Source organism: Drosophila serrata, unplaced genomic scaffold (assembly GCF_035046125.1).
Source record: "Drosophila serrata isolate PLE 108 unplaced genomic scaffold, ASM3504612v1 contig_208, whole genome shotgun sequence".
Classification (NCBI taxonomy): Eukaryota; Metazoa; Arthropoda; class Insecta; order Diptera; family Drosophilidae; genus Drosophila; species Drosophila serrata.
In genome coordinates this window covers 2,943-30,758 of record NW_028257106.1, presented here as the reverse complement: position 1 = coordinate 30,758, position 27,816 = coordinate 2,943, and the positions used below count along the sequence as shown (strand labels likewise).

The following is a 27,816-nucleotide window of genomic DNA, read 5'->3' as shown; positions in this document are numbered from 1 at the left end:
TTGCAGGTATTAAGCAGTCTGGGCCCGGGCTTTTATACTTATCGAAAGAATCTATTGCCCACTGAATTCGCTCTGTGGTGATGATGTCTTTCGTGGGCGTATTCATTTGAGCGTTCGTTCCCTCCTCGGATTCCGAGCTCACTCTTAGGCTTCCTGGGAAGTGGGTGTCACCTAGTAGCTCTAGTGACTCCTCAATTATCGTCGTAGCAGAGCCGTCTGCTCTGTTGATCAGGGTAGGGCTTACGTGCCCTTTAGCGAGAATTTTGCTTACTCTCGCCGTGTCCTTTATGCCTTCGAGTGACTCGCAGTAGTTTTGCCAGGACTCTTTCTGAAACTTCTTTACATTTACTTCCTTTTTGAAAGCTTTTTGTGCTTCTTTGTATGTTTCCCAATCCCGGGTTACATAGCTGTTGTTAAAGGCCTTTCTCGCGCTCTTTCTGAGCTCGCTTAGTTCCTTTGTCCACCACGGTGGGTATTGCTTCTTCGAGAATGTTAGCTTACAAGTCTCTTTGAAGGCGTTGTTCAGAATATTTGTTAGGTCCTCAACCTCCTTGTCGAGTGCGTTTGCAGTGGATATAGTCTTGATCCTCCTGCCGTTTACTTTAGATTGGACAATTTCGCTGAAATTGTTCCAATCCGTCTTACAGGGGTTTCTTCTTGGCACCTGTTTCTTAACTGGTGCCGTTATTTCAAAGAAAATGTATCTATGTTCTGAGAAGGAGTGTTCTGTCGATACCCTCCAGTTCTCCACCCTGTTCTATATATAAGGTTAGCCGTCAAGCTTAAAAATTTTCCGTGCTCGGAAAGATGAAGGTCGGAGTATTACCCTTATTACATATCGTAAAATTTCTACAAATAATATTATCAAAAAGTGACTCACCTCTTTCGTTAGTCTCCGAACTCCCCCAGAGCGTGTGCCTCGCATTCGCATCACACCCGAGCACCAGCATCGTCTTCATCACTTCCGCCCTTTGCAGCAGCTTCACTACCGGCTCAGGCGGGGCCGGCTCGTCATGGGCCATGTACGCAGATGATAAGGTGACTCCGCTCCCATCCACCGCCACGAATCTGGCCACTGCTAGGTCAGGTGTACTGATATTGGGACAGAGAAAAGCATTAAAATGATTCTTTATTACAATGCAATCTCTCGACCTACCATTCCAGTTTGTGCACAGTAGTGTGTATCCTTGGATTCTCAGTCCAGCGACTTGCCCGTCCCTGGTCCAAGGCTCCTGTATGAAACCGATGTCGATATCCCTCTCCCTTAGAAGGATCGTGAGATTAGCTGAAGCGTGCGAGCTGCGCTTCAGATTAATCTGTTTATTTCATTAACGAAAATATGTTTGTTTTCCATGTTAATGCCAATTTGTGCAGATCCTTGAGTTTTCCTGGTGTATGGGGCTTCCTGGTATCATATTTTTGGTGAAGTCGTGACCCGCAGGTCTCTCTGCGCGCTGCATGATCACCGCAATATGAGCCTCGGAGACCCAGCCATCAAGGAAAATGCTACGGGATACTGCTGAAGGCCCATGTCCTTAACAGCAGTAAGTCCAGTTGACAGTTGAAATTATTTTATTATGACAGTCCAGTTGAAATTATTTATTTATATTGCAGAAATATTATTTGTTGCACGTTTATTTATTTATTTTGCATAGAGACATTTACAATATTTAGTTTGTGAATAAAGCCGTTAGCTGTTATGAATTAAGGAAATTGGATTATGGTAGGGGAAGGGAAGTTATTATCAACTCAGGTCGAAGAGTCCTTCAGCCCAGAAAGAGGAGTTGTGGTCCACGGATGCGGAGGGTGCTGTCGGGTTCGCGCCGCCGCGGGCCTCAATGGGGTTGCAGAGGACACCCCCATCTCGGCGGCAAGACCAACCACCGGAGGAGCATATCCATCCAAAGTTGCTGGACTTCGATGCGATCGGGGCAGCAGCTGACCTCCTGATGGAGATGAATCCCGCTCAGCGTTCAGTACATTTCCAAGATCAGCCCTTGGATTCCACAGCCAAGTCGGCGGTGAACCTCGCCCTGGCTCAGGCAGCAGAAACGTACCGCAAGTCCCAAGAAGCTGCGATCAGACAGAGCTTGCAGGACGAGATACGGACCGTGTTTCTGGAAATGATGAAACTAATGAACGAGGTGCTGATACCCTTCACAAAGCCGCAATACGTTCCAGGAGGAAGCGCTATTATAAATAGCGACGCGGCCAACTCCACGAGTCCCACCGAAGCCACCCCGGAGGACACCGGACCCAGCCGAGAGCTTCTCCAACATCCCCGACTGTTCCACCGAGTCTGAGAAGACGCGTTGAGATGACTGCGTAGGTCGCAGCTGGCACGTTGAGGACCGCCGAGCTGGCGATTTCCGTAACGAACGGATGTTCGTCAAATGGGACGCGCGAGACAGTTCCCATGGCACGAGGGTGGATAGGTGGATCATCTCGTTCAGCGGTGAGGACGAGCGGAACCACATCGAGGGCTTCCTGTTCCGCTTGGAGTACCTGCAGAGGCAATCTCGTTGCTCGTGTGCCGAAGTGATGCGTAACTTCCTTACGTTGCTGACGGGTAGGGAGTTGGAGTGGTTTAGGAGCAGCACCGACTGAACAGTTGGCATTAGCTGGGCCGATCGCTGATAGACAGATTCCAGAGCCATGAGACGCAGCATCAACGGATGCATCAGCTTTTGCAGATAGAGCGGCAATCAGGGGAGAGCGTCGATGATAACATGCACGCGTTGCAAACCCTTGCTTCCCGCCTGAGGAAGCCAATACCGGAGCGCCACCTGGTAAAGGTTATGAAAAGGGGATTAAGACAGGGTATTGCACGCATCGTGTATGCAATGGAGCTACTCACAGTGGATGAGCTGCGGCAGGAGAGCCTCGAGGTGGAGTGTAGCTTCGGACGCAGAGCTCGGACACAATTCCTGCAACCAACGCGCTACGGAACGGAACGGAACCGAGTCGCGAAGCGTTTACTTCATAGCAGGAGGTGAATGAAGGCGATCAATCACTGAAATCCTTTCAACCCTCGAAATCCTTTCCGGGCTGGCTGCTGGAATTGTGGAGCCATGGACCACGGTTTCCGGGACTGCGAGAAGGAACTGACCAAGGTGTTCTGTTTCCGCTGTGGAATGGTTGACGTTGTTGCGCCGAAATGCCCGAATTGTGCGGGAAAATGAAGGCTGGGCGATCCAAAAGCGGGTGGATCTCGCCCAGGGAGGAACACTGCCAAATGGAGGAGCCAGAAAGGAAGCAGATAATGGATAAGAAAATAATACTGTTTGGTTAAGATATTTACCCTATGAAGAGCACATACGACAGTATTTAGAGGAAGAAACCGGATTTTCGAACAACACCAGCTGAGTGGTATGCGCAAGGAATCCCGGACCGTCGTGAAGGCCAGAGATCGGTTTAAGAAACGCCAGGAGAAGCGGAGAGAAGTCGTTGCGGCCGTCAAGCGGGGTGACATCCATGATCCCAGACCCTTTGCCCATATAACGGTTTTAGGCCAGCAGCTGACTGGGCTGTTAGACACCGGAGCAAGTGTCAGTCTGCTCGGGAAAGGCAGCAGGTAGCTGGTGGACGCGTTGGGTGTCCCGGTGCAAATGTATTTCTCGGTGGTGCGAACTGCTGCTGGCGAGGATCGGTCGATCGTAGGCGTCGAGTTTTGGGGAACGTTTGACCTGGCTCCGGCTGTAGTGGGAGATTTCCCGGTTCAGGGCGTGAAGAATTCCGAAAAAGCTCACGCCAAAGAAATGGAGCACTACGCAGACTAGAAGGATGACGACGAGAAAAAGATGGACCCCGAATCCTGGACGTTATTCGGAGCCGACTCCCGGGAGCTGGATGAAATACAGCAGAGGTTTCTCACCTTCGAGAAGGACGGCTTGGGAACCACTGGTCTGGAGAAGCAAGCCATCGAGCTGTTGGAAGGCGCAAATTTCTTCAAAGACCGGTCCTATCCGATGTCTCCGGCCAAGCAGAAGGTGGTCGAGGACGAGGTCGACAAGATGCCCTGGGAGTTATCGAGGAGAGCAAGACCCCTTGGAGCAACCGTACGACGGTGGTGTCGAAGACTGGAAAGGAAAAATTCTGCTTAGATGGCAGGAAACTTAACGACGTAACCGAGGCTTGGCCCTTGCCTAGTATCGATGGAATCCTAACCAGAATCTAACAAACGCACAGATCGAAACTGGATGAGAAAAACAAGGAGCTGACGGCGTTCACAGTTCCTGGTCGGTCTCTCTACAAATTCAGGGTGATGCCTTTCGGTCTCTGCAATGCGGCACAGAGGTTGGTGAGACTCGTGGACCGAGTAATCCCAGCCGATATCCGATCCAATGTGTTCGTCTACTTGGATGATCTGCTTAGACTGGCTCCGGACATATAGACGCACTTCCGATACCTACGACGAGTCGCTTATTGCTCAAGGGAAGCAGGATTAACCATCGGTCTGAGCAAATCTAAATTCTGCTTCAATTATTTGACTTACTTAGGGTTTGTCGTAGGTGGAGGTCGTCTGAGCATTAATCCCGGTAGAGTGGCGGCAATCAGAAGGATGTCAGAGCCGAGGTTGCTGAAGGAGGTGCGCGTTCCTGGATCGACGCTTCGCCAGGAACTCTTTGAGTCCGGAAGTGCAGCTGGCTGTCGAAGCGTTGAAGTTGGCGCTAACCACGGTACCAGTTCTGGTGCACATCGATTTCAAGGGAAACTTCTACATCCAATGTGACGCATCGCTCATCGGGGTTGGAGCAGTTCTTTTCCAAAAGAACGAGGAAAACCAGGAGCAGCCGATAGCCTTCTTCTCGGCAAAGATGAACAGGCACCAGAGAAAGATTGTCTTGCAGCTCTCCTGGCGATCCGGATGTTCCGACGATACGTTGAAGACATGCCGTTACCTGCATCACCGATCACGCCAGCCTAAAATGGTTGATGTCCATCAAGGATCTATCGGGGTCTCTGCAGCTCCAGGGATTCAACTTCACCATTGAGCACCGGAAAGGCAGCAGACACGCTTTTGCGATGCGTAGAGGAAATCGCAGTGGACCCGACCAATTTACTGGGTTTTGAAACCACCGAGATTGCTGGAGATGAGTATCAGGAGTTTGTCCGAGATATTCTAGGAAACACGGATAGCTTACCGAATCTTAGGATTGAGGACGGGCTCATCTTCAAGCGAACCCCCCAGCAACTTTGGACGACGAGGTCTACGGATCGGCGTGGAAGCTCTGGATACCGCAGAGTCTGACCCACAGCCTGGTTGAGTGAGCCCATTTTGACCCAAGGGCAGCTCACGGCGGAATGGAGATCCTTCGGCGGCAGTTTAACTGCCCCGGGATGGTACTGCAGGTGCGGGAATTTGTCCGAAGATACCAGGTCTGCAAGGACTCAAAGGCACCGAGTCACCGGATGATAGTCGGAATCGGCGAGGGGGTACAGACCGAGCGGCCATTCAAGAAGCTGTACATCGACTTCCTTGGCAAGTTCCCGAGGTCGAAGAAAGGACATGCCTAGATTTTTATCGTAATGGACCACTTTTCCAAGTATACGTTCCTGAAGGCAATGAGGGAAGCGACAACGAGGTCTTTCACAAGTTCGAGGCTCCCGAGATCGTACACTCGGACAATGGCCGACAGTTTGCGTCGAGGATCTTCGAGGACGCCATGGAGAGCTTTGGAATCCGACATTTGAAGACACCGATATACTCTCCACAAAGCGGAACGGGTGAACCGGAGCGTACTGGCGGCTATCCGAGGGTTCCTGAAGAATGCCCATAGGGGATGCCTATCTTCCCGAGATCGGGGTGGCCATCCAAAATGCAGTCCACCAGGCTACGGGTGAAGCGCCGTTTTTCACGCTTTTCGGACACCACATGTTCCTGCATGATTCCATTCATTCCATTTCTACCGACTGGACAGAAAGCTGCAGTCGCTGGGCGACCGCGAGATGGCCGGCAGCCGACAAGCTCCGAGAGCCCCGCGATTAAATAATGACGCATTGTTGTTGATGACAGTGAAGGACATGACCATATAAAATTCATAAGTAATTTGTATGGACATTCATCGATGATTCATCAATAACACCGCCTTGCCAGTTGATGCAAAGATGCATCCTTAAGAGATTACGTCAGTCCCTGTAGTCAATGAACTTTCATCATAAGTTTCAATTTTGGTTTAGTCTCTGACATGGCATACTTGGGGGGTTTCACTGTAAAAAGTACGTCGTGACTGCCCATTTACACATACAGCAGGCTTTGATAGGGTGTGGCTTAAAGGGCTACTTTGCAAGCTCAAGCCTTAAATTAACCAGCAACTAATCGAAATTGTTAGGAGCTTTCTCTCTGACAGGACATCCAAGGTGGACCGGGATGGAACCCAATCCTCTTAAAGGAAGGAGCGAAGTCCATGCGACAGGAGCGACAATGCTGACTACATTTGCTGACGATACTGTGATCCTCTATAGACCAAACTTGATATGCTTCAGTTGAATCTTAAGAGGTTTGAGAATTGGGCATGATTCGCATCCGGGTCATGCAAAACAAGTTCCTGCGGAGAATTACTGGTGCTATGTGGTTTATCCATAACATAGACTTAGCGAGGAACCTTAAAGTTCCCTTGATTGAAATAAGCTCACGTCGCACCCAGGAGACTTGCATCTCGGCGGACTTGGCGAAGACTCAAAAAGGATTCATCCCTCGGACCTTTCAATGAAGAAGATTTATTAAACACTGCTTAAACTCCCTGCCACTTCAGATAACCAATTACCCCACCTATAACCCTTACACTTTTGTAAATTTCCATTGAACTCCTCCCCACACTATTATTTAAGTTGCTACACTTCAGTAACATACAATAATACATTCAATTGAATGAAAAAAAAAAACTAACTTCGTGGCAAAATTCTCTTGCATTCTGACGGTGGGATCACAGCAAGCAAATGAAATACCTCCTGGAAGGCGCACTGTAAGAAGATTATCAGGGTCGATGGCAAAATGAGTCCGATTCGCAAAATTGGCAGATTCATGGTTGTAGAGAAAAGTGAAAGCGGCATGAAGCTTCCCTACAGTTTCAAATCCAAAACACGAAAGGAAATAGAACAGGAAAGGAATAGAAAGTCGATCACTATTGTAGGAGGCTAAAACGGAGGCAATATATATAATGCTTTCAATGTAGCTTAGCTTAAAGGATAAGGCGACAGAAGAAGAAGAGAGAGAGAAATAAATAAGAAAAGAGAAAAGCTAAGAGCGCAGCAGGTGCAGCCATACACCCATGAGTGCATAATTAGGCGCTAGTGGTCTGCTCCGAGCAATATTCCTTGAGTTAGACAGACACGACTTTATTACTTAAAATTCTAACGGGTCTTTTTTATTGCGTGCTGCTTTTATACAGTGGGCTCTGTAACTTAATGTCTGTTATTATGTGGTACAGTGGGCCCTGCAGGTATCTATCCTGCCCCAACTCAGCCGTCCTGACTAGCTTATTCGCTAATCGCAGCTTACAATCTTTATTTGTATTTGTTCAATGATTTTAAGATTCTTCTTTTTCTTTCTTCATATATATACATATTTACATGTTGTGTTTGTTAGTCGGTATCCTGAAATCCTTCTACGTCCTTCAACAAGAACCTGTCATTCCTAAATACTTTCGCAATGACGTATGGTCCTTTATTTTTCGGAATCAACTTCCTAGATACTCCTGCTGTGATCGAAATTCTTTACTACATAATCTCCTTTTTTATATTTAGACGGTTTTTAGCGGTCTTGTCGTATTGCGTTTTGTTATGCTCCTGTGCCTTTCTTTGGTTCTTTTCAGCCTAAATTCCATTAGAGCCTAGCCTAGAGTCCATTAGCATGAGGTGATCCAGTCGCTATATTTATATGTTTGATTTCGAACTCTAATAAAAAATCATCAAACTCTTCCCCTATCTGAAATTATGCATTTAGGTTTGCTGTATACTCTTAAGTAATCCTTTAGAGCTGTAATAACTTCCTTTGTGTTAGTGGTTGTTGTGGTATATAAACTGACGAATTTTGTGAAACCATCGCTAACCACAAAAATATGATTTTTACTCTTCCGGTGTCAATCGGACCATAATGATCAATATGACTTAGTTCGAATGGTTTGCTTCCCTTCGGAATGCACTGTAGAAACCGTTCCTTACCTGTTTTCGGGGAATATGCTACAAGTTTGTCCTTAGCGTTAGGGAACCAGTAAGTTTTTAAAATTATATCTATCATTTTGTCTCTACCTATGTAGACCTATAGAAAATGTGTTCTTTCATGTCAGCAGGAACATAAAATAATAATCTGCCATCGTTATAGATAATTCCGTTTCTCATCTCAAAAAATGTATGTTCGTTTACCTCTAACTGTTTTTTAATATTTTGAACTTTTGGATCCTCGGCTTGACAAATTAATAAATTATCTTCAAACGTATTCGATTTACTATTAAAATATTCACATGCTGCATTATTTTGCCCTCTCTATGTAAGAGCTCATAGTCGTAATTTTGGAGCTCTAACGCCCACCTGGCTTTTCGTGGATTAAGCTCAATCTTATTATTACGGTGAGTGAATTGCAGTCAGTCTCAATTTTGAAACGTTCCCCACATAAATGTGTTCTAAATCTGCGCAATGCGTGAATAATGCCCATAGTTTCCAGCTCGAAACTGTGATATTTAGCCTCTGATACGGTTGTGCGATTCGAAAAACAAAATATGTGGTGTAATTTTCCATCTTCTTTTTTTTGACATAGTACGGCGCCAAAACCGAGAGCGCTTGCATCACAGTACAGTTCTACGTCGTCTTTGTAATTGTAAATTGCACCAATTTTTCCTTAAGCAATAAAAAGCAGTTCATTTCCTTCTCCTCAAACTTAAAATTTTCATCTTTTCCCAAAAGATCATATAATTGTTTCGCTTACGTCGAAATATCTTTTATGAACCTTTGAAAGTAAGAACACAAGCCCAGAAAACTTTGCACGGATTGCGTTTTGTTTGGGACAGGAAATTCTGAATGGCTCCTATCCCTTTATCATCCGCTCTTATGCCTTCGCCATTTATAATGAATCCTAAATATTTGATATTCGACTGAAGGAACTCACACTTATCCATTCGCAGCCGATAGCCTTCTTCTCGGCAAAGATGAACAGGCACCAGAGAAAGATTGTCTTGCAGCTCTCCTGGCGATCCGGATGTTCCGACGATACGTTGAAGACATGCCGTTACCTGCATCACCGATCACGCCAGCCTAAAATGGTTGATGTCCATCAAGGATCTATCGGGGTCTCTGCAGCTCCAGGGATTCAACTTCACCATTGAGCACCGGAAAGGCAGCAGACACGCTTTTGCGATGCGTAGAGGAAATCGCAGTGGACCCGACCAATTTACTGGGTTTTGAAACCACCGAGATTGCTGGAGATGAGTATCAGGAGTTTGTCCGAGATATTCTAGGAAACAAGGATAGCTTACCGAATCTTAGGATTGAGGACGGGCTCATCTTCAAGCGAACCCCCCAGCAACTTTGGACGACGAGGTCTACGGATCGGCGTGGAAGCTCTGGATACCGCAGAGTCTGACCCACAGCCTGGTTGAGTGAGCCCATTTTGACCCAAGGGCAGCTCACGGCGGAATGGAGATCCTTCGGCGGCAGTTTAACTGCCCCGGGATGGTACTGCAGGTGCGGGAATTTGTCCGAAGATGCCAGGTCTGCAAGGACTCAAAGGCACCGAGTCACCGGATGATAGTCGGAATCGGCGAGGGGGTACAGACCGAGCGGCCATTCAAGAAGCTGTACATCGACTTCCTTGGCAAGTTCCCGAGGTCGAAGAAAGGACATGCCTAGATTTTTATCGTAATGGACCACTTTTTCAAGTATACGTTCCTGAAGGCAATGAGGGAAGCGACAACGAGGTCTTTCACAAGTTCGAGGCTCCCGAGATCGTACACTCGGACAATGGCCGACAGTTTGCGTCGAGGATCTTCGAGGACGCCATGGAGAGCTTTGGAATCCGACATTTGAAGACACCGATATACTCTCCACAAAGCGGAACGGGTGAACCGGAGCGTACTGGCGGCTATCCGAGGGTTCCTGAAGAATGCCCATAGGGGATGCCTATCTTCCCGAGATCGGGGTGGCCATCCAAAATGCAGTCCACCAGGCTACGGGTGAAGCGCCGTTTTTCACGCTTTTCGGACACCACATGTTCCTGCATGATTCCATTCATTCCATTTCTACCGACTGGACAGAAAGCTGCAGTCGCTGGGCGACCGCGAGATGGCCGGCAGCCGACAAGCTCCGAGAGCCCCGCGATTAAATAATGACGCATTGTTGTTGATGACAGTGAAGGACATGACCATATAAAATTCATAAGTAATTTGTATGGACATTCATCGATGATTCATCAATAACACCGCCTTGCCAGTTGATGCAAAGATGCATCCTTAAGAGATTACGTCAGTCCCTGTAGTCAATGAACTTTCATCATAAGTTTCAATTTTGGTTCAGTCTCTGACATGGCATACTTGGGGGGTTTCACTGTAAAAAGTACGTCGTGACTGCCCATTTACACATACAGCAGGCTTTGATAGGGTGTGGCTTAAAGGGCTACTTTGCAAGCTCAAGCCTTAAATTAACCAGCAACTAATCGAAATTGTTAGGAGCTTTCTCTCTGACAGGACATCCAAGGTGGACCGGGATGGAACCCAATCCTCTTAAAGGAAGGAGCGAAGTCCATGCGACAGGAGCGACAATGCTGACTACATTTGCTGACGATACTGTGATCCTCTATAGACCAAACTTGATATGCTTCAGTTGAATCTTAAGAGGTTTGAGAATTGGGCATGATTCGCATCCGGGTCATGCAAAACAAGTTCCTGCGGAGAATTACTGGTGCTATGTGGTTTATCCATAACATAGACTTAGCGAGGAACCTTAAAGTTCCCTTGATTGAAATAAGCTCACGTCGCACCCAGGAGACTTGCATCTCGGCGGACTTGGCGAAGACTCAAAAAGGATTCATCCCTCGGACCTTTCAATGAAGAAGATTTATTAAACACTGCTTAAACTCCCTGCCACTTCAGATAACCAATTACCCCACCTATAACCCTTACACTTTTGTAAATTTCCATTGAACTCCTCAGTTGAAGTTGCTACACTTCAGTAACATACAATAATACATTCAATTGAATGAAAAAAAAAAACTAACTTCGTGGCAAAATTCTCTTGCATTCTGACGGTGGGATCACAGCAAGCAAATGAAATACCTCCTGGAAGGCGCACTGTAAGAAGATTATCAGGGTCGATGGCAAAATGAGTCCGATTCGCAAAATTGGCAGATTCATGGTTGTAGAGAAAAGTGAAAGCGGCATGAAGCTTCCCTACAGTTTCAAATCCAAAACACGAAAGGAAATAGAACAGGAAAGGAATAGAAAGTCGATCACTATTGTAGGAGGCTAAAACGGAGGCAATATATATAATGCTTTCAATGTAGCTTAGCTTAAAGGATAAGGCGACAGAAGAAGAAGAGGGAGAGAGAAATAAATAAGAAAAGAGAAAAGCTAAGAGCGCAGCAGGTGCAGCCATACACCCATGAGTGCATAATTAGGCGCTAGTTGTCTGCTCCGAGCAATATTCCTTGAGTTAGACAGACACGACTTTATTACTTAAAATTCTAACGGGTCTTTTTTATTGCGTGCTGCTTTTATACAGTGGGCTCTGTAACTTAATGTCTGTTATTATGTGGTACAGTGGGCCCTGCAGGTATCTATCCTGCCCCAACTCAGCCGTCCTGACTAGCTTATTCGCTAATCGCAGCTTACAATCTTTATTTGTATTTGTTCAATGATTTTAAGATTCTTCTTTTTCTTTCTTCATATATATACATATTTACATGTTGTGTTTGTTAGTCGGTATCCTGAAATCCTTCTACGTCCTTCAACAAGAACCTGTCATTCCTAAATACTTTCGCAATGACGTATGGTCCTTTATTTTTCGGAATCAACTTCCTAGATACTCCTGCTGTGATCGAAATTCTTTACTACATAATCTCCTTTTTTATATTTAGACGGTTTTTAGCGGTCTTGTCGTATTGCGTTTTGTTATGCTCCTGTGCCTTTCTTTGGTTCTTTTCAGCCTAAATTCCATTAGAGCCTAGCCTAGAGTCCATTAGCATGAGGTGATCCAGTCGCTATATTTATATGTTTGATTTCGAACTCTAATAAAAAATCATCAAACTCTTCCCCTATCTGAAATTATGCATTTAGGTTTGCTGTATACTCCTAAGTAATCCTTTAGAGCTGTAATAACTTCCTTTGTGTTAGTGGTTGTTGTGGTATATAAACTGACGAATTTTGTGAAACCATCGCTAACCACAAAAATATGATTTTTACTCTTCCGGTGTCAATCGGACCATAATGATCAATATGACTTAGTTCGAATGGTTTGCTTCCCTTCGGAATGCACTGTAGAAACCGTTCCTTACCTGTTTTCGGGGAATATGCTACAAGTTTGTCCTTAGCGTTAGGGAACCAGTAAGTTTTTAAAATTATATCTATCATTTTGTCTCTACCTATGTAGACCTATAGAAAATGTGTTCTTTCATGTCAGCAGGAACATAAAATAATAATCTGCCATCGTTATAGATAATTCCGTTTCTCATCTCAAAAAATGTATGTTCGTTTACCTCTAACTGTTTTTTAATATTTTGAACTTTTGGATCCTCGGCTTGACAAATTAATAAATTATCTTCAAACGTATTCGATTTACTATTAAAATATTCACATGCTGCATTATTTTGCCCTCTCTATGTAAGAGCTCATAGTCGTAATTTTGGAGCTCTAACGCCCACCTGGCTTTTCGTGGATTAAGCTCAATCTTATTATTACGGTGAGTGAATTGCAGTCAGTCTCAATTTTGAAACGTTCCCCACATAAATGTGTTCTAAATCTGCGCAATGCGTGAATAATGCCCATAGTTTCCAGCTCGAAACTGTGATATTTAGCCTCTGATACGGTTGTGCGATTCGAAAAACAAAATATGTGGTGTAATTTTCCATCTTCTTTTTTTTGACATAGTACGGCGCCAAAACCGAGAGCGCTTGCATCACAGTACAGTTCTACGTCGTCTTTGTAATTGTAAATTGCACCAATTTTTCCTTAAGCAATAAAAAGCAGTTCATTTCCTTCTCCTCAAACTTAAAATTTTCATCTTTTCCCAAAAGATCATATAATTGTTTCGCTTACGTCGAAATATCTTTTATGAACCTTTGAAAGTAAGAACACAAGCCCAGAAAACTTTGCACGGATTGCGTTTTGTTTGGGACAGGAAATTCTGAATGGCTCCTATCCCTTTATCATCCGCTCTTATGCCTTCGCCATTTATAATGAATCCTAAATATTTGATATTCGACTGAAGGAACTCACACTTATCCATTCGCAGCCGATAGCCTTCTTCTCGGCAAAGATGAACAGGCACCAGAGAAAGATTGTCTTGCAGCTCTCCTGGCGATCCGGATGTTCCGACGATACGTTGAAGACATGCCGTTACCTGCATCACCGATCACGCCAGCCTAAAATGGTTGATGTCCATCAAGGATCTATCGGGGTCTCTGCAGCTCCAGGGATTCAACTTCACCATTGAGCACCGGAAAGGCAGCAGACACGCTTTTGCGATGCGTAGAGGAAATCGCAGTGGACCCGACCAATTTACTGGGTTTTGAAACCACCGAGATTGCTGGAGATGAGTATCAGGAGTTTGTCCGAGATATTCTAGGAAACAAGGATAGCTTACCGAATCTTAGGATTGAGGACGGGCTCATCTTCAAGCGAACCCCCCAGCAACTTTGGACGACGAGGTCTACGGATCGGCGTGGAAGCTCTGGATACCGCAGAGTCTGACCCACAGCCTGGTTGAGTGAGCCCATTTTGACCCAAGGGCAGCTCACGGCGGAATGGAGATCCTTCGGCGGCAGTTTAACTGCCCCGGGATGGTACTGCAGGTGCGGGAATTTGTCCGAAGATGCCAGGTCTGCAAGGACTCAAAGGCACCGAGTCACCGGATGATAGTCGGAATCGGCGAGGGGGTACAGACCGAGCGGCCATTCAAGAAGCTGTACATCGACTTCCTTGGCAAGTTCCCGAGGTCGAAGAAAGGACATGCCTAGATTTTTATCGTAATGGACCACTTTTCCAAATATACGTTCCTGAAGGCAATGAGGGAAGCGACAACGAGGTCTTTCACAAGTTCGAGGCTCCCGAGATCGTACACTCGGACAATGGCCGACAGTTTGCGTCGAGGATCTTCGAGGACGCCATGGAGAGCTTTGGAAACCGACATTTAAAGACACCGATATACTCTCCACAAAGCGGAACGGGTGAACCGGAGCGTACTGGCGGCTATCCGAGGGTTCCTGAAGAATGCCCATAGGGGATGCCTATCTTCCCGAGATCGGGGTGGCCATCCAAAATGCAGTCCACCAGGCTACGGGTGAAGCGCCGTTTTTCACGCTTTTCGGACACCACATGTTCCTGCATGATTCCATTCATTCCATTTCTACCGACTGGACAGAAAGCTGCAGTCGCTGGGCGACCGCGAGATGGCCGGCAGCCGACAAGCTCCGAGAGCCCCGCGATTAAATAATGACGCATTGTTGTTGATGACAGTGAAGGACATGACCATATAAAATTCATAAGTAATTTGTATGGACATTCATCGATGATTCATCAATAACACCGCCTTGCCAGTTGATGCAAAGATGCATCCTTAAGAGATTACGTCAGTCCCTGTAGTCAATGAACTTTCATCATAAGTTTCAATTTTGGTTCAGTCTCTGACATGGCATACTTGGGGGGTTTCACTGTAAAAAGTACGTCGTGACTGCCCATTTACACATACAGCAGGCTTTGATAGGGTGTGGCTTAAAGGGCTACTTTGCAAGCTCAAGCCTTAAATTAACCAGCAACTAATCGAAATTGTTAGGAGCTTTCTCTCTGACAGGACATCCAAGGTGGACCGGGATGGAACCCAATCCTCTTAAAGGAAGGAGCGAAGTCCATGCGACAGGAGCGACAATGCTGACTACATTTGCTGACGATACTGTGATTCTCTATAGACCAAACTTGATATGCTTCAGTTGAATCTTAAGAGGTTTGAAAATTGGGCATGATTCGCATCCGGGTCATGCAAAACAAGTTCCTGCGGAGAATTACTGGTGCTATGTGGTTTATCCATAACATAGACTTAGCGAGGAACCTTAAAGTTCCCTTGATTGAAATAAGCTCACGTCGCACCCAGGAGACTTGCATCTCGGCGGACTTGGCGAAGACTCAAAAAGGATTCATCCCTCGGACCTTTCAATGAAGAAGATTTATTAAACACTGCTTAAACTCCCTGCCACTTCAGATAACCAATTACCCCACCTATAACCCTTACACTTTTGTAAATTTCCATTGAACTCCTCCCCACACTATTATTTAAGTTGCTACACTTCAGTAACATACAATAATACATTCAATTGAATGAAAAAAAAAAAACTAACTTCGTGGCAAAATTCTCTTGCATTCTGACGGTGGGATCACAGCAAGCAAATGAAATACCTCCTGGAAGGCGCACTGTAAGAAGATTATCAGGGTCGATGGCAAAATGAGTCCGATTCGCAAAATTGGCAGATTCATGGTTGTAGAGAAAAGTGAAAGCGGCATGAAGCTTCCCTACAGTTTCAAATCCAAAACACGAAAGGAAATAGAACAGGAAAGGAATAGAAAGTCGATCACTATTGTAGGAGGCTAAAACGGAGGCAATATATATAATGCTTTCAATGTAGCTTAGCTTAAAGGATAAGGCGACAGAAGAAGAAGAGAGAGAGAGAAATAGATAAGAAAAGAGAAAAGCTAAGAGCGCAGCAGGTGCAGCCATACACCCATGAGTGCATAATTAGGCGCTAGTGGTCTGCTCCGAGCAATATTCCTTGAGTTAGACAGACACGACTTTATTACTTAAAATTCTAACGGGTCTTTTTTATTGCGTGCTGCTTTTATACAGTGGGCTCTGTAACTTAATGTCTGTTATTATGTGGTACAGTGGGCCCTGCAGGTATCTATCCTGCCCCAACTCAGCCGTCCTGACTAGCTTATTCGCTAATCGCAGCTTACAATCTTTATTTGTATTTGTTCAATGATTTTAAGATTCTTCTTTTTCTTTCTTCATATATATACATATTTACATGTTGTGTTTGTTAGTCGGTATCCTGAAATCCTTCTACGTCCTTCAACAAGAACCTGTCATTCCTAAATACTTTCGCAATGACGTATGGTCCTTTATTTTTCGGAATCAACTTCCTAGATACTCCTGCTGTGATCGAAATTCTTTACTACATAATCTCCTTTTTTATATTTAGACGGTTTTTAGCGGTCTTGTCGTATTGCGTTTTGTTATGCTCCTGTGCCTTTCTTTGGTTCTTTTCAGCCTAAATTCCATTAGAGCCTAGCCTAGAGTCCATTAGCATGAGGTGATCCAGTCGCTATATTTATATGTTTGATTTCGAACTCTAATAAAAAATCATCAAACTCTTCCCCTATCTGAAATTATGCATTTAGGTTTGCTGTATACTCTTAAGTAATCCTTTAGAGCTGTAATAACTTCCTTTGTGTTAGTGGTTGTTGTGGTATATAAACTGACGAATTTTGTGAAACCATCGCTAACCACAAAAATATGATTTTTACTCTTCCGGTGTCAATCGGACCATAATGATCAATATGACTTAGTTCGAATGGTTTGCTTCCCTTCGGAATGCACTGTAGAAACCGTTCCTTACCTGTTTTCGGGGAATATGCTACAAGTTTGTCCTTAGCGTTAGGGAACCAGTAAGTTTTTAAAATTATATCTATCATTTTGTCTCTACCTATGTAGACCTATAGAAAATGTGTTCTTTCATGTCAGCAGGAACATAAAATAATAATCTGCCATCGTTATAGATAATTCCGTTTCTCATCTCAAAAAATGTATGTTCGTTTACCTCTAATTGTTTTTTAATATTTTGAACTTTTGGATCCTCGGCTTGACAAATTAATAAATTATCTTCAAACGTATTCGATTTACTATTAAAATATTCACATGCTGCATTATTTTGCCCTCTCTATGTAAGAGCTCATAGTCGTAATTTTGGAGCTCTAACGCCCACCTGGCTTTTCGTGGATTAAGCTCAATCTTATTATTACGGTGAGTGAATTGCAGTCAGTCTCAATTTTGAAACGTTCCCCACATAAATGTGTTCTAAATCTGCGCAATGCGTGAATAATGCCCATAGTTTCCAGCTCGAAACTGTGATATTTAGCCTCTGATACGGTTGTGCGATTCGAAAAACAAAATATGTGGTGTAATTTTCCATCTTCTTTTTTTTGACATAGTACGGCGCCAAAACCGAGAGCGCTTGCATCACAGTACAGTTCTACGTCGTCTTTGTAATTGTAAATTGCACCAATTTTTCCTTAAGCAATAAAAAGCAGTTCATTTCCTTCTCCTCAAACTTAAAATTTTCATCTTTTCCCAAAAGATCATATAATTGTTTCGCTTACGTCGAAATATCTTTTATGAACCTTTGAAAGTAAGAACACAAGCCCAGAAAACTTTGCACGGATTGCGTTTTGTTTGGGACAGGAAATTCTGAATGGCTCCTATCCCTTTATCATCCGCTCTTATGCCTTCGCCATTTATAATGAATCCTAAATATTTGATATTCGACTGAAGGAACTCACACTTATCCATTCGCAGCCGATAGCCTTCTTCTCGGCAAAGATGAACAGGCACCAGAGAAAGATTGTCTTGCAGCTCTCCTGGCGATCCGGATGTTCCGACGATACGTTGAAGACATGCCGTTACCTGCATCACCGATCACGCCAGCCTAAAATGGTTGATGTCCATCAAGGATCTATCGGGGTCTCTGCAGCTCCAGGGATTCAACTTCACCATTGAGCACCGGAAAGGCAGCAGACACGCTTTTGCGATGCGTAGAGGAAATCGCAGTGGACCCGACCAATTTACTGGGTTTTGAAACCACCGAGATTGCTGGAGATGAGTATCAGGAGTTTGTCCGAGATATTCTAGGAAACAAGGATAGCTTACCGAATCTTAGGATTGAGGACGGGCTCATCTTCAAGCGAACCCCCCAGCAACTTTGGACGACGAGGTCTACGGATCGGCGTGGAAGCTCTGGATACCGCAGAGTCTGACCCACAGCCTGGTTGAGTGAGCCCATTTTGACCCAAGGGCAGCTCACGGCGGAATGGAGATCCTTCGGCGGCAGTTTAACTGCCCCGGGATGGTACTGCAGGTGCGGGAATTTGTCCGAAGATGCCAGGTCTGCAAGGACTCAAAGGCACCGAGTCACCGGATGATAGTCGGAATCGGCGAGGGGGTACAGACCGAGCGGCCATTCAAGAAGCTGTACATCGACTTCCTTGGCAAGTTCCCGAGGTCGAAGAAAGGACATGCCTAGATTTTTATCGTAATGGACCACTTTTCCAAATATACGTTCCTGAAGGCAATGAGGGAAGCGACAACGAGGTCTTTCACAAGTTCGAGGCTCCCGAGATCGTACACTCGGACAATGGCCGACAGTTTGCGTCGAGGATCTTCGAGGACGCCATGGAGAGCTTTGGAAACCGACATTTAAAGACACCGATATACTCTCCACAAAGCGGAACGGGTGAACCGGAGCGTACTGGCGGCTATCCGAGGGTTCCTGAAGAATGCCCATAGGGGATGCCTATCTTCCCGAGATCGGGGTGGCCATCCAAAATGCAGTCCACCAGGCTACGGGTGAAGCGCCGTTTTTCACGCTTTTCGGACACCACATGTTCCTGCATGATTCCATTCATTCCATTTCTACCGACTGGACAGAAAGCTGCAGTCGCTGGGCGACCGCGAGATGGCCGGCAGCCGACAAGCTCCGAGAGCCCCGCGATTAAATAATGACGCATTGTTGTTGATGACAGTGAAGGACATGACCATATAAAATTCATAAGTAATTTGTATGGACATTCATCGATGATTCATCAATAACACCGCCTTGCCAGTTGATGCAAAGATGCATCCTTAAGAGATTACGTCAGTCCCTGTAGTCAATGAACTTTCATCATAAGTTTCAATTTTGGTTCAGTCTCTGACATGGCATACTTGGGGGGTTTCACTGTAAAAAGTACGTCGTGACTGCCCATTTACACATACAGCAGGCTTTGATAGGGTGTGGCTTAAAGGGCTACTTTGCAAGCTCAAGCCTTAAATTATCGAAATTGTTAGGAGCTTTCTCTCTGACAGGACATCCAAGGTGGACCGGGATGGAACCCAATCCTCTTAAAGGAAGGAGCGAAGTCCATGCGACAGGAGCGACAAAGCTGACTACATTTGCTGACGATACTGTGATTCTCTATAGACCAAACTTGATATGCTTCAGTTGAATCTTAAGAGGTTTGAAAATTGGGCATGATTCGCATCCGGGTCATGCAAAACAAGTTCCTGCGGAGAATTACTGGTGCTATGTGGTTTATCCATAACATAGACTTAGCGAGGAACCTTAAAGTTCCCTTGATTGAAATAAGCTCACGTCGCACCCAGGAGACTTGCATCTCGGCGGACTTGGCGAAGACTCAAAAAGGATTCATCCCTCGGACCTTTCAATGAAGAAGATTTATTAAACACTGCTTAAACTCCCTGCCACTTCAGATAACCAATTACCCCACCTATAACCCTTACACTTTTGTAAATTTCCATTGAACTCCTCCCCACACTATTATTTAAGTTGCTACACTTCAGTAACATACAATAATACATTCAATTGAATGAAAAAAAAAAAACTAACTTCGTGGCAAAATTCTCTTGCATTCTGACGGTGGGATCACAGCAAGCAAATGAAATACCTCCTGGAAGGCGCACTGTAAGAAGATTATCAGGGTCGATGGCAAAATGAGTCCGATTCGCAAAATTGGCAGATTCATGGTTGTAGAGAAAAGTGAAAGCGGCATGAAGCTTCCCTACAGTTTCAAATCCAAAACACGAAAGGAAATAGAACAGGAAAGGAATAGAAAGTCGATCACTATTGTAGGAGGCTAAAACGGAGGCAATATATATAATGCTTTCAATGTAGCTTAGCTTAAAGGATAAGGCGACAGAAGAAGAAGAGAGAGAGAAATAAATAAGAAAAGAGAAAAGCTAAGAGCGCAGCAGGTGCAGCCATACACCCATGAGTGCATAATTAGGCGCTAGTGGTCTGCTCCGAGCAATATTCCTTGAGTTAGACAGACACGACTTTATTACTTAAAATTCTAACGGGTCTTTTTTATTGCGTGCTGCTTTTATACAGTGGGCTCTGTAACTTAATGTCTGTTATTATGTGGTACAGTGGGCCCTGCAGGTATCTATCCTGCCCCAACTCAGCCGTCCTGACTAGCTGATTCGCTAATCGCAGCTTACAATCTTTATTTGTATTTGTTCAATGATTTTAAGATTCTTCTTTTTCTTTCTTCATATATATACATATTTACATGTTGTGTTTGTTAGTCGGTATCCTGAAATCCTTCTACGTCCTTCAACAAGAACCTGTCATTCCTAAATACTTTCGCAATGACGTATGGTCCTTTATTTTTCGGAATCAACTTCCTAGATACTCCTGCTGTGATCGAAATTCTTTACTACATAATCTCCTTTTTTATATTTAGACGGTTTTTAGCGGTCTTGTCGTATTGCGTTTTGTTATGCTCCTGTGCCTTTCTTTGGCTCTTTTCAGCCTAAATTCCATTAGAGCCTAGCCTAGAGTCCATTAGCATGAGGTGATCCAGTCGCTATATTTATATGTTTGATTTCGAACTCTAATAAAAAATCATCAAACTCTTCCCCTATCTGAAATTATGCATTTAGGTTTGCTGTATACTCTTAAGTAATCCTTTAGAGCTGTAATAACTTCCTTTGTGTTAGTGGTTGTTGTGGTATATAAACTGACGAATTTTGTGAAACCATCGCTAACCACAAAAATATGATTTTTACTCTTCCGGTGTCAATCGGACCATAATGATCAATATGACTTAGTTCGAATGGTTTGCTTCCCTTCGGAATGCACTGTAGAAACCGTTCCTTACCTGTTTTCGGGGAATATGCTACAAGTTTGTCCTTAGCGTTAGGGAACCAGTAAGTTTTTAAAATTATATCTATCATTTTGTCTCTACCTATGTAGACCTATAGAAAATGTGTTCTTTCATGTCAGCAGGAACATAAAATAATAATCTGCCATCGTTATAGATAATTCCGTTTCTCATCTCAAAAAATGTATGTTCGTTTACCTCTAACTGTTTTTTAATATTTTGAACTTTTGGATCCTCGGCTTGACAAATTAATAAATTATCTTCAAACGTATTCGATTTACTATTAAAATATTCACATGCTGCATTATTTTGCCCTCTCTATGTAAGAGCTCATAGTCGTAATTTTGGAGCTCTAACGCCCACCTGGCTTTTCGTGGATTAAGCTCAATCTTATTATTACGGTGAGTGAATTGCAGTCAGTCTCAATTTTGAAACGTTCCCCACATAAATGTGTTCTAAATCTGCGCAATGCGTGAATAATGCCCATAGTTTCCAGCTCGAAACTGTGATATTTAGCCTCTGATACGGTTGTGCGATTCGAAAAACAAAATATGTGGTGTAATTTTCCATCTTCTTTTTTTTGACATAGTACGGCGCCAAAACCGAGAGCGCTTGCATCACAGTACAGTTCTACGTCGTCTTTGTAATTGTAAATTGCACCAATTTTTCCTTAAGCAATAAAAAGCAGTTCATTTCCTTCTCCTCAAACTTAAAATTTTCATCTTTTCCCAAAAGATCATATAATTGTTTCGCTTACGTCGAAATATCTTTTATGAACCTTTGAAAGTAAGAACACAAGCCCAGAAAACTTTGCACGGATTGCGTTTTGTTTGGGACAGGAAATTCTGAATGGCTCCTATCCCTTTATCATCCGCTGTTATGCCTTCGCCATTTATAATGAATCCTAAATATTTGATATTCGACTGAAGGAACTCACACTTATCCATTCGCAATTCTAACCTGTTTTGAGTTAATCTGAGAAAGACATCCCTTAAGATCTCCAAATGTTCCTTAATATCCCTGCTGGCTATCATAATCGTCGTCCATGTACACAATTAATTTATTATCTCTAATAAGATCCTTGAAAATCTTGTTTACAAATCTCTGAAAACCGCTGACGCAGTTTTAAGGCCCATTTGCATTCCTTCCTTATTAACAAAAACAAGAAAACAACCATTTTTTAAGTTAAGTTTCGTGAAAACTTTCTTATCAATAAAGAGATCATCGATGAGCGGCATTGGATAATTGTCTTTTATTAAAATCTTGTTAAGTTTTCTAAAGTCTGTATTCTTTTGGACTCACACTATTTGAGAAGCAAACTCGCTGGGCTGTATAATTCCTTCTTTTAAATATTTGTCCAGCAATCGCTGTAAATTTTCCTTCTCTGAGTAAGCGAGTACGTCGTCTTGGGGCACAGCTAAAAGGTTTAGATGTTTCTAAATTTAGTTTATTTTCTCATTTAGCTAATAGTTTTTTTACATTTAAATAGCTGCAGTTAATAATTTCCCGTAAGTGACAGTTTAAGGCTTGGTTATGTTTGTGCCGCATATATAATTCATTTGTTCATCGTCCATTTAATCTATGTTAAAAATTTCTCTATCAGCTTCTTCATATCTATCGCTTATTCTATTTTATGTTGGCTTGACCCTTCAAACATCTTCGTTAACTGTGGGCATAACTGCCGCATTAATTTTTCCACCAACCCGGGGATTAATTCTTTCCCTAAACGTTGTATTAACTGTTTCGCTAACTGCTTCACTGACAATTCCGCCTTCAGTTTCCTCAACTGTTTCTTCATTAAACCTTCCACTAACTGTTTGACTCCTGATTTCACTAACTGTATCACTTCCTAAATGACTAACTGTTTCACTAACTAAAGGTCTATCCGTGATCATTCTCAAGGTGTCTAGATCCAGTTTCAATTGGCAGGCTTCTATAAAATTTCTTTCAAGAACTACAGCATGACTCACGGACTCGTTTGGGATCAGGTAACATTTTATTTTATTTTTAAATATTTAACACAAAATTCTTCCAAATATATTAAGTTGGCTTTTTTTAAGCCCGAAGTAATTTTCAGTAGCAGCTTCTCATTTAATTTCTTTGGATATGCTGTTTAATTTTGCAAATGAAATTGGACTCCCGGTGTCTATGAATCATTCTGTAATTAATGGGGCTTTATAGCTATTGTAACAAAATATCCTAATGTATCTTACGTAATTGTTAGTGTTTCAACCTTTGCTTTCCGGACACTGTCCAACAAAGTGTCCAAACTTCCCACTTTAGCATTGCATTTGGCACAGCGGAGATCCTTATTGCCTGTCCCTCCTCCAGTTAGGTGCTTCAAAGCGATGCCTCCTGTCTTACGTTTCGGCAAGCGAACTTCTGAGAATGCCCTCGGAATCTGTATCGGTTCGGAGAAGCATTGTTTGCGAGCTTGGTTGCGCAGAGCTGGTGCTGGGATTCCCTCGATGATGTTTTCCAGGAGTTCGTCAACATCGATGTTTATACCGTTTGCTAGCATGATTTTGTCATCGAATTAGGCAGCAAACTTCTCCTCCGCATGCCATTGCCGCTTCTGGAATGCGCTCCTAAGTTCTCTTTTGGACATTTTTGCCCCGAATCCTGCGATTAGCTGCTCGCAAAGGTAATCGGCTGACTCAAATATGCGCGTGGCGTTTGCATGAAGCCAGCGCTGAGCATTTTCCTTTAGCTTGGCAATCTGAAGCACGGCATGCAACCGTCGTCCAAGTTATAGACCTTACCGATGTTTTGAAGCTGCGTGACCCAACTACGTAACTACGCACATACACTGCCGTCATACTCCATGGTCACTTATGTTGCCAGAACAAGCGATGCTGCTGGTCATTTCAAAAGTTTGTTTACATTAGCGACGTGACGTAGGTCAACACTGCCAACATTCTCCCTTTCAACACTAGCGTCGCTCATATCGTCGCGGGTAACGCCAATGTTAACATCGCTGGAATTTTCGATGTTACCCGCGATGACGTCAAGAACTTGGTGAACATTTATGGATTTGTTTTTGTTGTTTGCTGTTTGTTTTTGCTGCAATACGGCCATGCTGGCATCTATCTCTTGTCTAATTTTCTGCAAAGTGGCTTTCTCGACGTCAACAAGCGAAAGCCGCTCCAAATCACAGTCGTCTGCGGTTTCTGGCGTTGTCGATTGCAGTTCAAGCATAGCCTCCTGCGTGTCTCCACTTGCCGTTGATCCTCCCGGCTAGTCGATGCTTCAGGTGGGTTTTCACGCGTCTCCGGCGAGATAACTTGTAATCGAGCTATTAGCTCCGCTTTAGAGCCGAACGTTTGCCGTCCTAACGCTGCCAACCATTGTTTCAGTTGGGCTACCCAAAACTGGCCTAATTCCGGCAACGTGAAATTGACCACTTCTTAAGTTGTAAAAGGCAAGAACAGTGCTTCGTTTCGTTATAAGTCTTTATTTTTATTCTATTTTTATATATTCTACGTCTTTACACTTTGAGCGTCAGAAACCTAATGTCCCATTCTCTTTATTTATATTTCTTATATTATTTTTAATTCTAACGGGTCTTTTCTATAGTGTGCTGCTTTTATACAGTGGTCTCTGTAACTTAATGTCTGTTATAATGTGGTACAGTGGGCCCTGCAGGTATCTATCCTGCCACAATATGATTTAATAACATATAAATTATATATATTGAAAAGTAATAAAGTAATGCCTGATTTTATATCATTCACTTCTAATTATTATATTTACAGTTTTACATTCACAGTTTTGCATTTTCCTCTATATCCAACGATCATTTGTACGGGAGCTATATGACTTAGTCATCCGATTTTCATATAATTTAAATTAGAATTCTTGAATAATATAAAATGGCTATATTTCAAATTTGATGAAAATCTGTTGAATATAAAAAGGTTATAATTTTAAATTGTATTAATTCTTGATCGTTCCGTTGGCAGTAGTAGAGTCCGATTTTCATAAAATTTTATACAAATGTGTGGAATAATATACAACGGCTATATCTCAACTTTGATCAAATTCTGTTGAAAACTGATAATGGTATAATATTTTTTGTAAAAATTTTCGAAAGCTCGCTTCTTTTAGATCTTCATCGTGTCAAGCCAGGTCCCGACGGAAGGAATCTTTTATTATTCCTCTCCATAAAAAAGGTACCAAATTGGATGCCAGCAATTATTGAGGTATTTCTAAGTTGTCGGCCATCCCTAAACTATTCGAAAACATAATTACTCCTCACATGCAGCACCTTTGTAGATCAGTTATTTCTCCATATCAACATGTTTTTTTTAAGCGAAGATCAAAAACAAAATCTTTTGGAGCTCTCTTCCTATATTATAAAGGACTTCTATAATAATTTTCAGACAGATGTAATCTATACTGATTTCAGTAAAGCATTTGACTCTGTTAATCATTCTCTCCTCGTTAGAAAACTCGATTCAATGGGTTTTCCAAGTGATCTTCTTAATTGGATCTCAAGTTAACTAAATGGCAGGACGCAAAAGGTCCTCTTTAAGAATAATTTATCCAATGTTCTAAGCGTTACATCTGGTGTCCCGCAAGGAAGCCATTTGGGACCCTTATTGTTTACATTGTTCATAAATGACCTGCCCAAAGTCTTGACTAACTCCAGAGTACTTATGTACGCGGATGACGTCAAGCTTTGCGTGCAATACAATGACGTTGCCTGCCAGTCGGATTTACAAACAGATCTTAATAATTTTCAAACTTGGTGCCGTGTAAACTTATTAAACTTAAATGGCTCGAAATGCAAGCTAATGACATTCACTCGTGTCGTTCCTAAGCTTGCTACTTACACGTTGAACTGCTGCTCTTTGGAAAGAATTAATACTGTTGACGATTTGGGCGTCCGCTTGGACCCAAAACTTGACTTTATTGATCATATTTCGTCTATGGTGAATAGAGCCAGGGTTGTGCTTGGATTTATTAAACGGTGGTCGAAGAATTCAACGACTCTTTGTCACTTACCGTCCTTAGCCAATCGTAGAACGGTGCTAGGAATATCCTTTATTTTTAACCTTATTCATGGTGATGTGGAAAGTGCTGACTTGTTAAGTCAGCTTAATTTCCACGTACCATATAAAAGTACTAGTACTGATATACTCCTTCGAACTGCATGAATTTTTTAGAGTCTTATGTGCAAATTATAATGATTTGTTCACACTAATCTCCAACGTAAATAGCCTTCCCAAATTAAAATCATAAATACTAACACAGTGTGACAGTATGTTCGGATTGCAATGGATGTAGTTTACTGACGGACGGCAAAGCAGGAATAGATCTCAGGCCTTGTATGCGGCTCTCGACCTCCACTGAGAGTACCGTCAGAACTTAAACCATGTGTAGGGAATCCACGGGAATAATAAATAATTTTTTTTGGTTAACAACAAAAATGTGAGTGCTAATTATTTTAAAATAGCTAAGAATGTCACTGATTCCATGAGGAAATATTTATGTTGCCTTTGGATTGCATTCCTTTCTTCCTATTCTTGTTATCGATATTTCAACTATCGATATAATACATCAGTATCGCTTTCTTTCTTTAGGTTCCCTTTTTGGTGATCAGGATGGATAAAATGTTGCTTCATGATTTATTATTATACCGTTCAGCAGAACTATCGATAGAAATCCATCTCTGATCAGTGATCAAGTTGTTCTGCTGAACGCAACCAATATTATATCGAAAACTATTAGGATAACTATATTTTATGTATTTGAGAAGTGAAGAGATAACCTTGTAGGGGTTGACATCCGACTCGTCTCAAGCCCTGATTCTTATTGGAGCTCCAAATAAGTAGGAAATTGCAGAAATAAAAATAAGAATAAAATACGTTCAAGTCGACGGACAATTTAACATTTACCCATGCCTATTTTAGTCCTAATTTTTATACCCTTGCAGGGTATTATAATTTCAGTCAGAAGTTTGCAACGCACTGAAGGAGGCACCTCCGACTATATAAAGTATATATATTCTTGATCAGGATCAACAGCCGAGTCGATCTAGCCATGTCCGTCTGTCCGTATGTCCTTCTGTCCGTCTGTCCGTTTCTACGCAAACTAGTCTCTCAGTTTTGAAGCTATCTGAATGAAACTTTGTAGTTAGCCTTTTATATACTCTCACTCGTATATATGTCGGAACGGGCCAGATCGGCCGACTATATCATATAACTGCCATAGAAATGATCGGAAAATTTTTACAAAAAAAAATTATAACATTTTCAGTTTTCCACAGAATTTAAATTTGAGATATAGTCATTTCATATTATTGTAAAATTTTGTGTAAAATTTGATGAAAATCGGACGACTGTATCATATAGCTCCCATAGAAACGGGCGAGAAATTAATACAACTAAAAATTAAAACATTTTCAGTTTTCAACAGATTTTCATCAAATTTGTTGCATTTCGGAGTTCGGAGGGGAAGAGGCTATCGATGTATCGATAGTGAGAGGCAGGATCGGTGGTCTCAGGGGGGGAGGAGGAAGCTGAGCGAACCGGGAACTTTGAAAGCGGCTTAAGAGAAAGGTTTCTTACCCTTTCTCTCGGAAGGGCAAGGAGGAATTAAAAAAAGTAACGGCGTGGAGCTTTGGGAACGGAGGCAATAAAGGGAGGTGCAGGAGGAAAAAAACGAGGAGTCAAAAATTGGGAAG

The 27,816-nt window shown here is 43.0% G+C and overlaps 1 protein-coding gene and 2 long non-coding RNA genes across 11 annotated transcripts; all 3 read right to left on the bottom strand.

Moving 5' to 3' along the window:
- Positions 1–1,619: 1,619 nt before the first annotated feature.
- On the bottom strand, positions 1,620–27,816 carry LOC147644233 (uncharacterized). 9 transcript variants are annotated; one of them, XM_086829419.1, is made up of 4 exons: positions 5,145–5,553; positions 3,302–5,087; positions 2,858–3,228; positions 1,620–2,786 (listed from the first exon to the last, which is right to left on the bottom strand). In XM_086829419.1, exon 4 carries the CDS (start codon positions 2,679–2,681, stop codon positions 2,133–2,135), a length of 549 nt encoding a protein of 182 aa, XP_086685545.1. In that variant the 5' UTR covers positions 2,682–2,786; positions 2,858–3,228; positions 3,302–5,087; positions 5,145–5,553; the 3' UTR covers positions 1,620–2,132. The 9 variants fall into 8 exon arrangements, with proteins under 9 accessions (XP_086685549.1, XP_086685553.1, XP_086685550.1 ...); XM_086829423.1 differs by lacking the exon at positions 5,145–5,553 and adding an exon at positions 26,136–27,816 and having other exon boundaries at positions 3,302–4,079; XM_086829427.1 differs by adding an exon at positions 9,471–9,851 and having other exon boundaries at positions 3,302–9,413.
- Positions 13,116–14,169, bottom strand: LOC147644235 (uncharacterized). Its single transcript, XR_015270896.1, has 2 exons — positions 13,789–14,169; positions 13,116–13,731 (listed from the first exon to the last, which is right to left on the bottom strand). It is a non-coding gene; the product is annotated as an uncharacterized LOC147644235 (long non-coding RNA).
- Positions 17,445–18,498, bottom strand: LOC147644234 (uncharacterized). Its single transcript, XR_015270895.1, has 2 exons — positions 18,118–18,498; positions 17,445–18,060 (listed from the first exon to the last, which is right to left on the bottom strand). It is a non-coding gene; the product is annotated as an uncharacterized LOC147644234 (long non-coding RNA).

Bases quoted from the DNA above. Each gene is read 5' to 3' on its own strand.
- LOC147644233 (XM_086829423.1), bottom strand. From the start codon at position 2,681: ATGCATCCGTTGATGCTGCGTCTCATGGCTCTGGAATCTGTCTATCAG.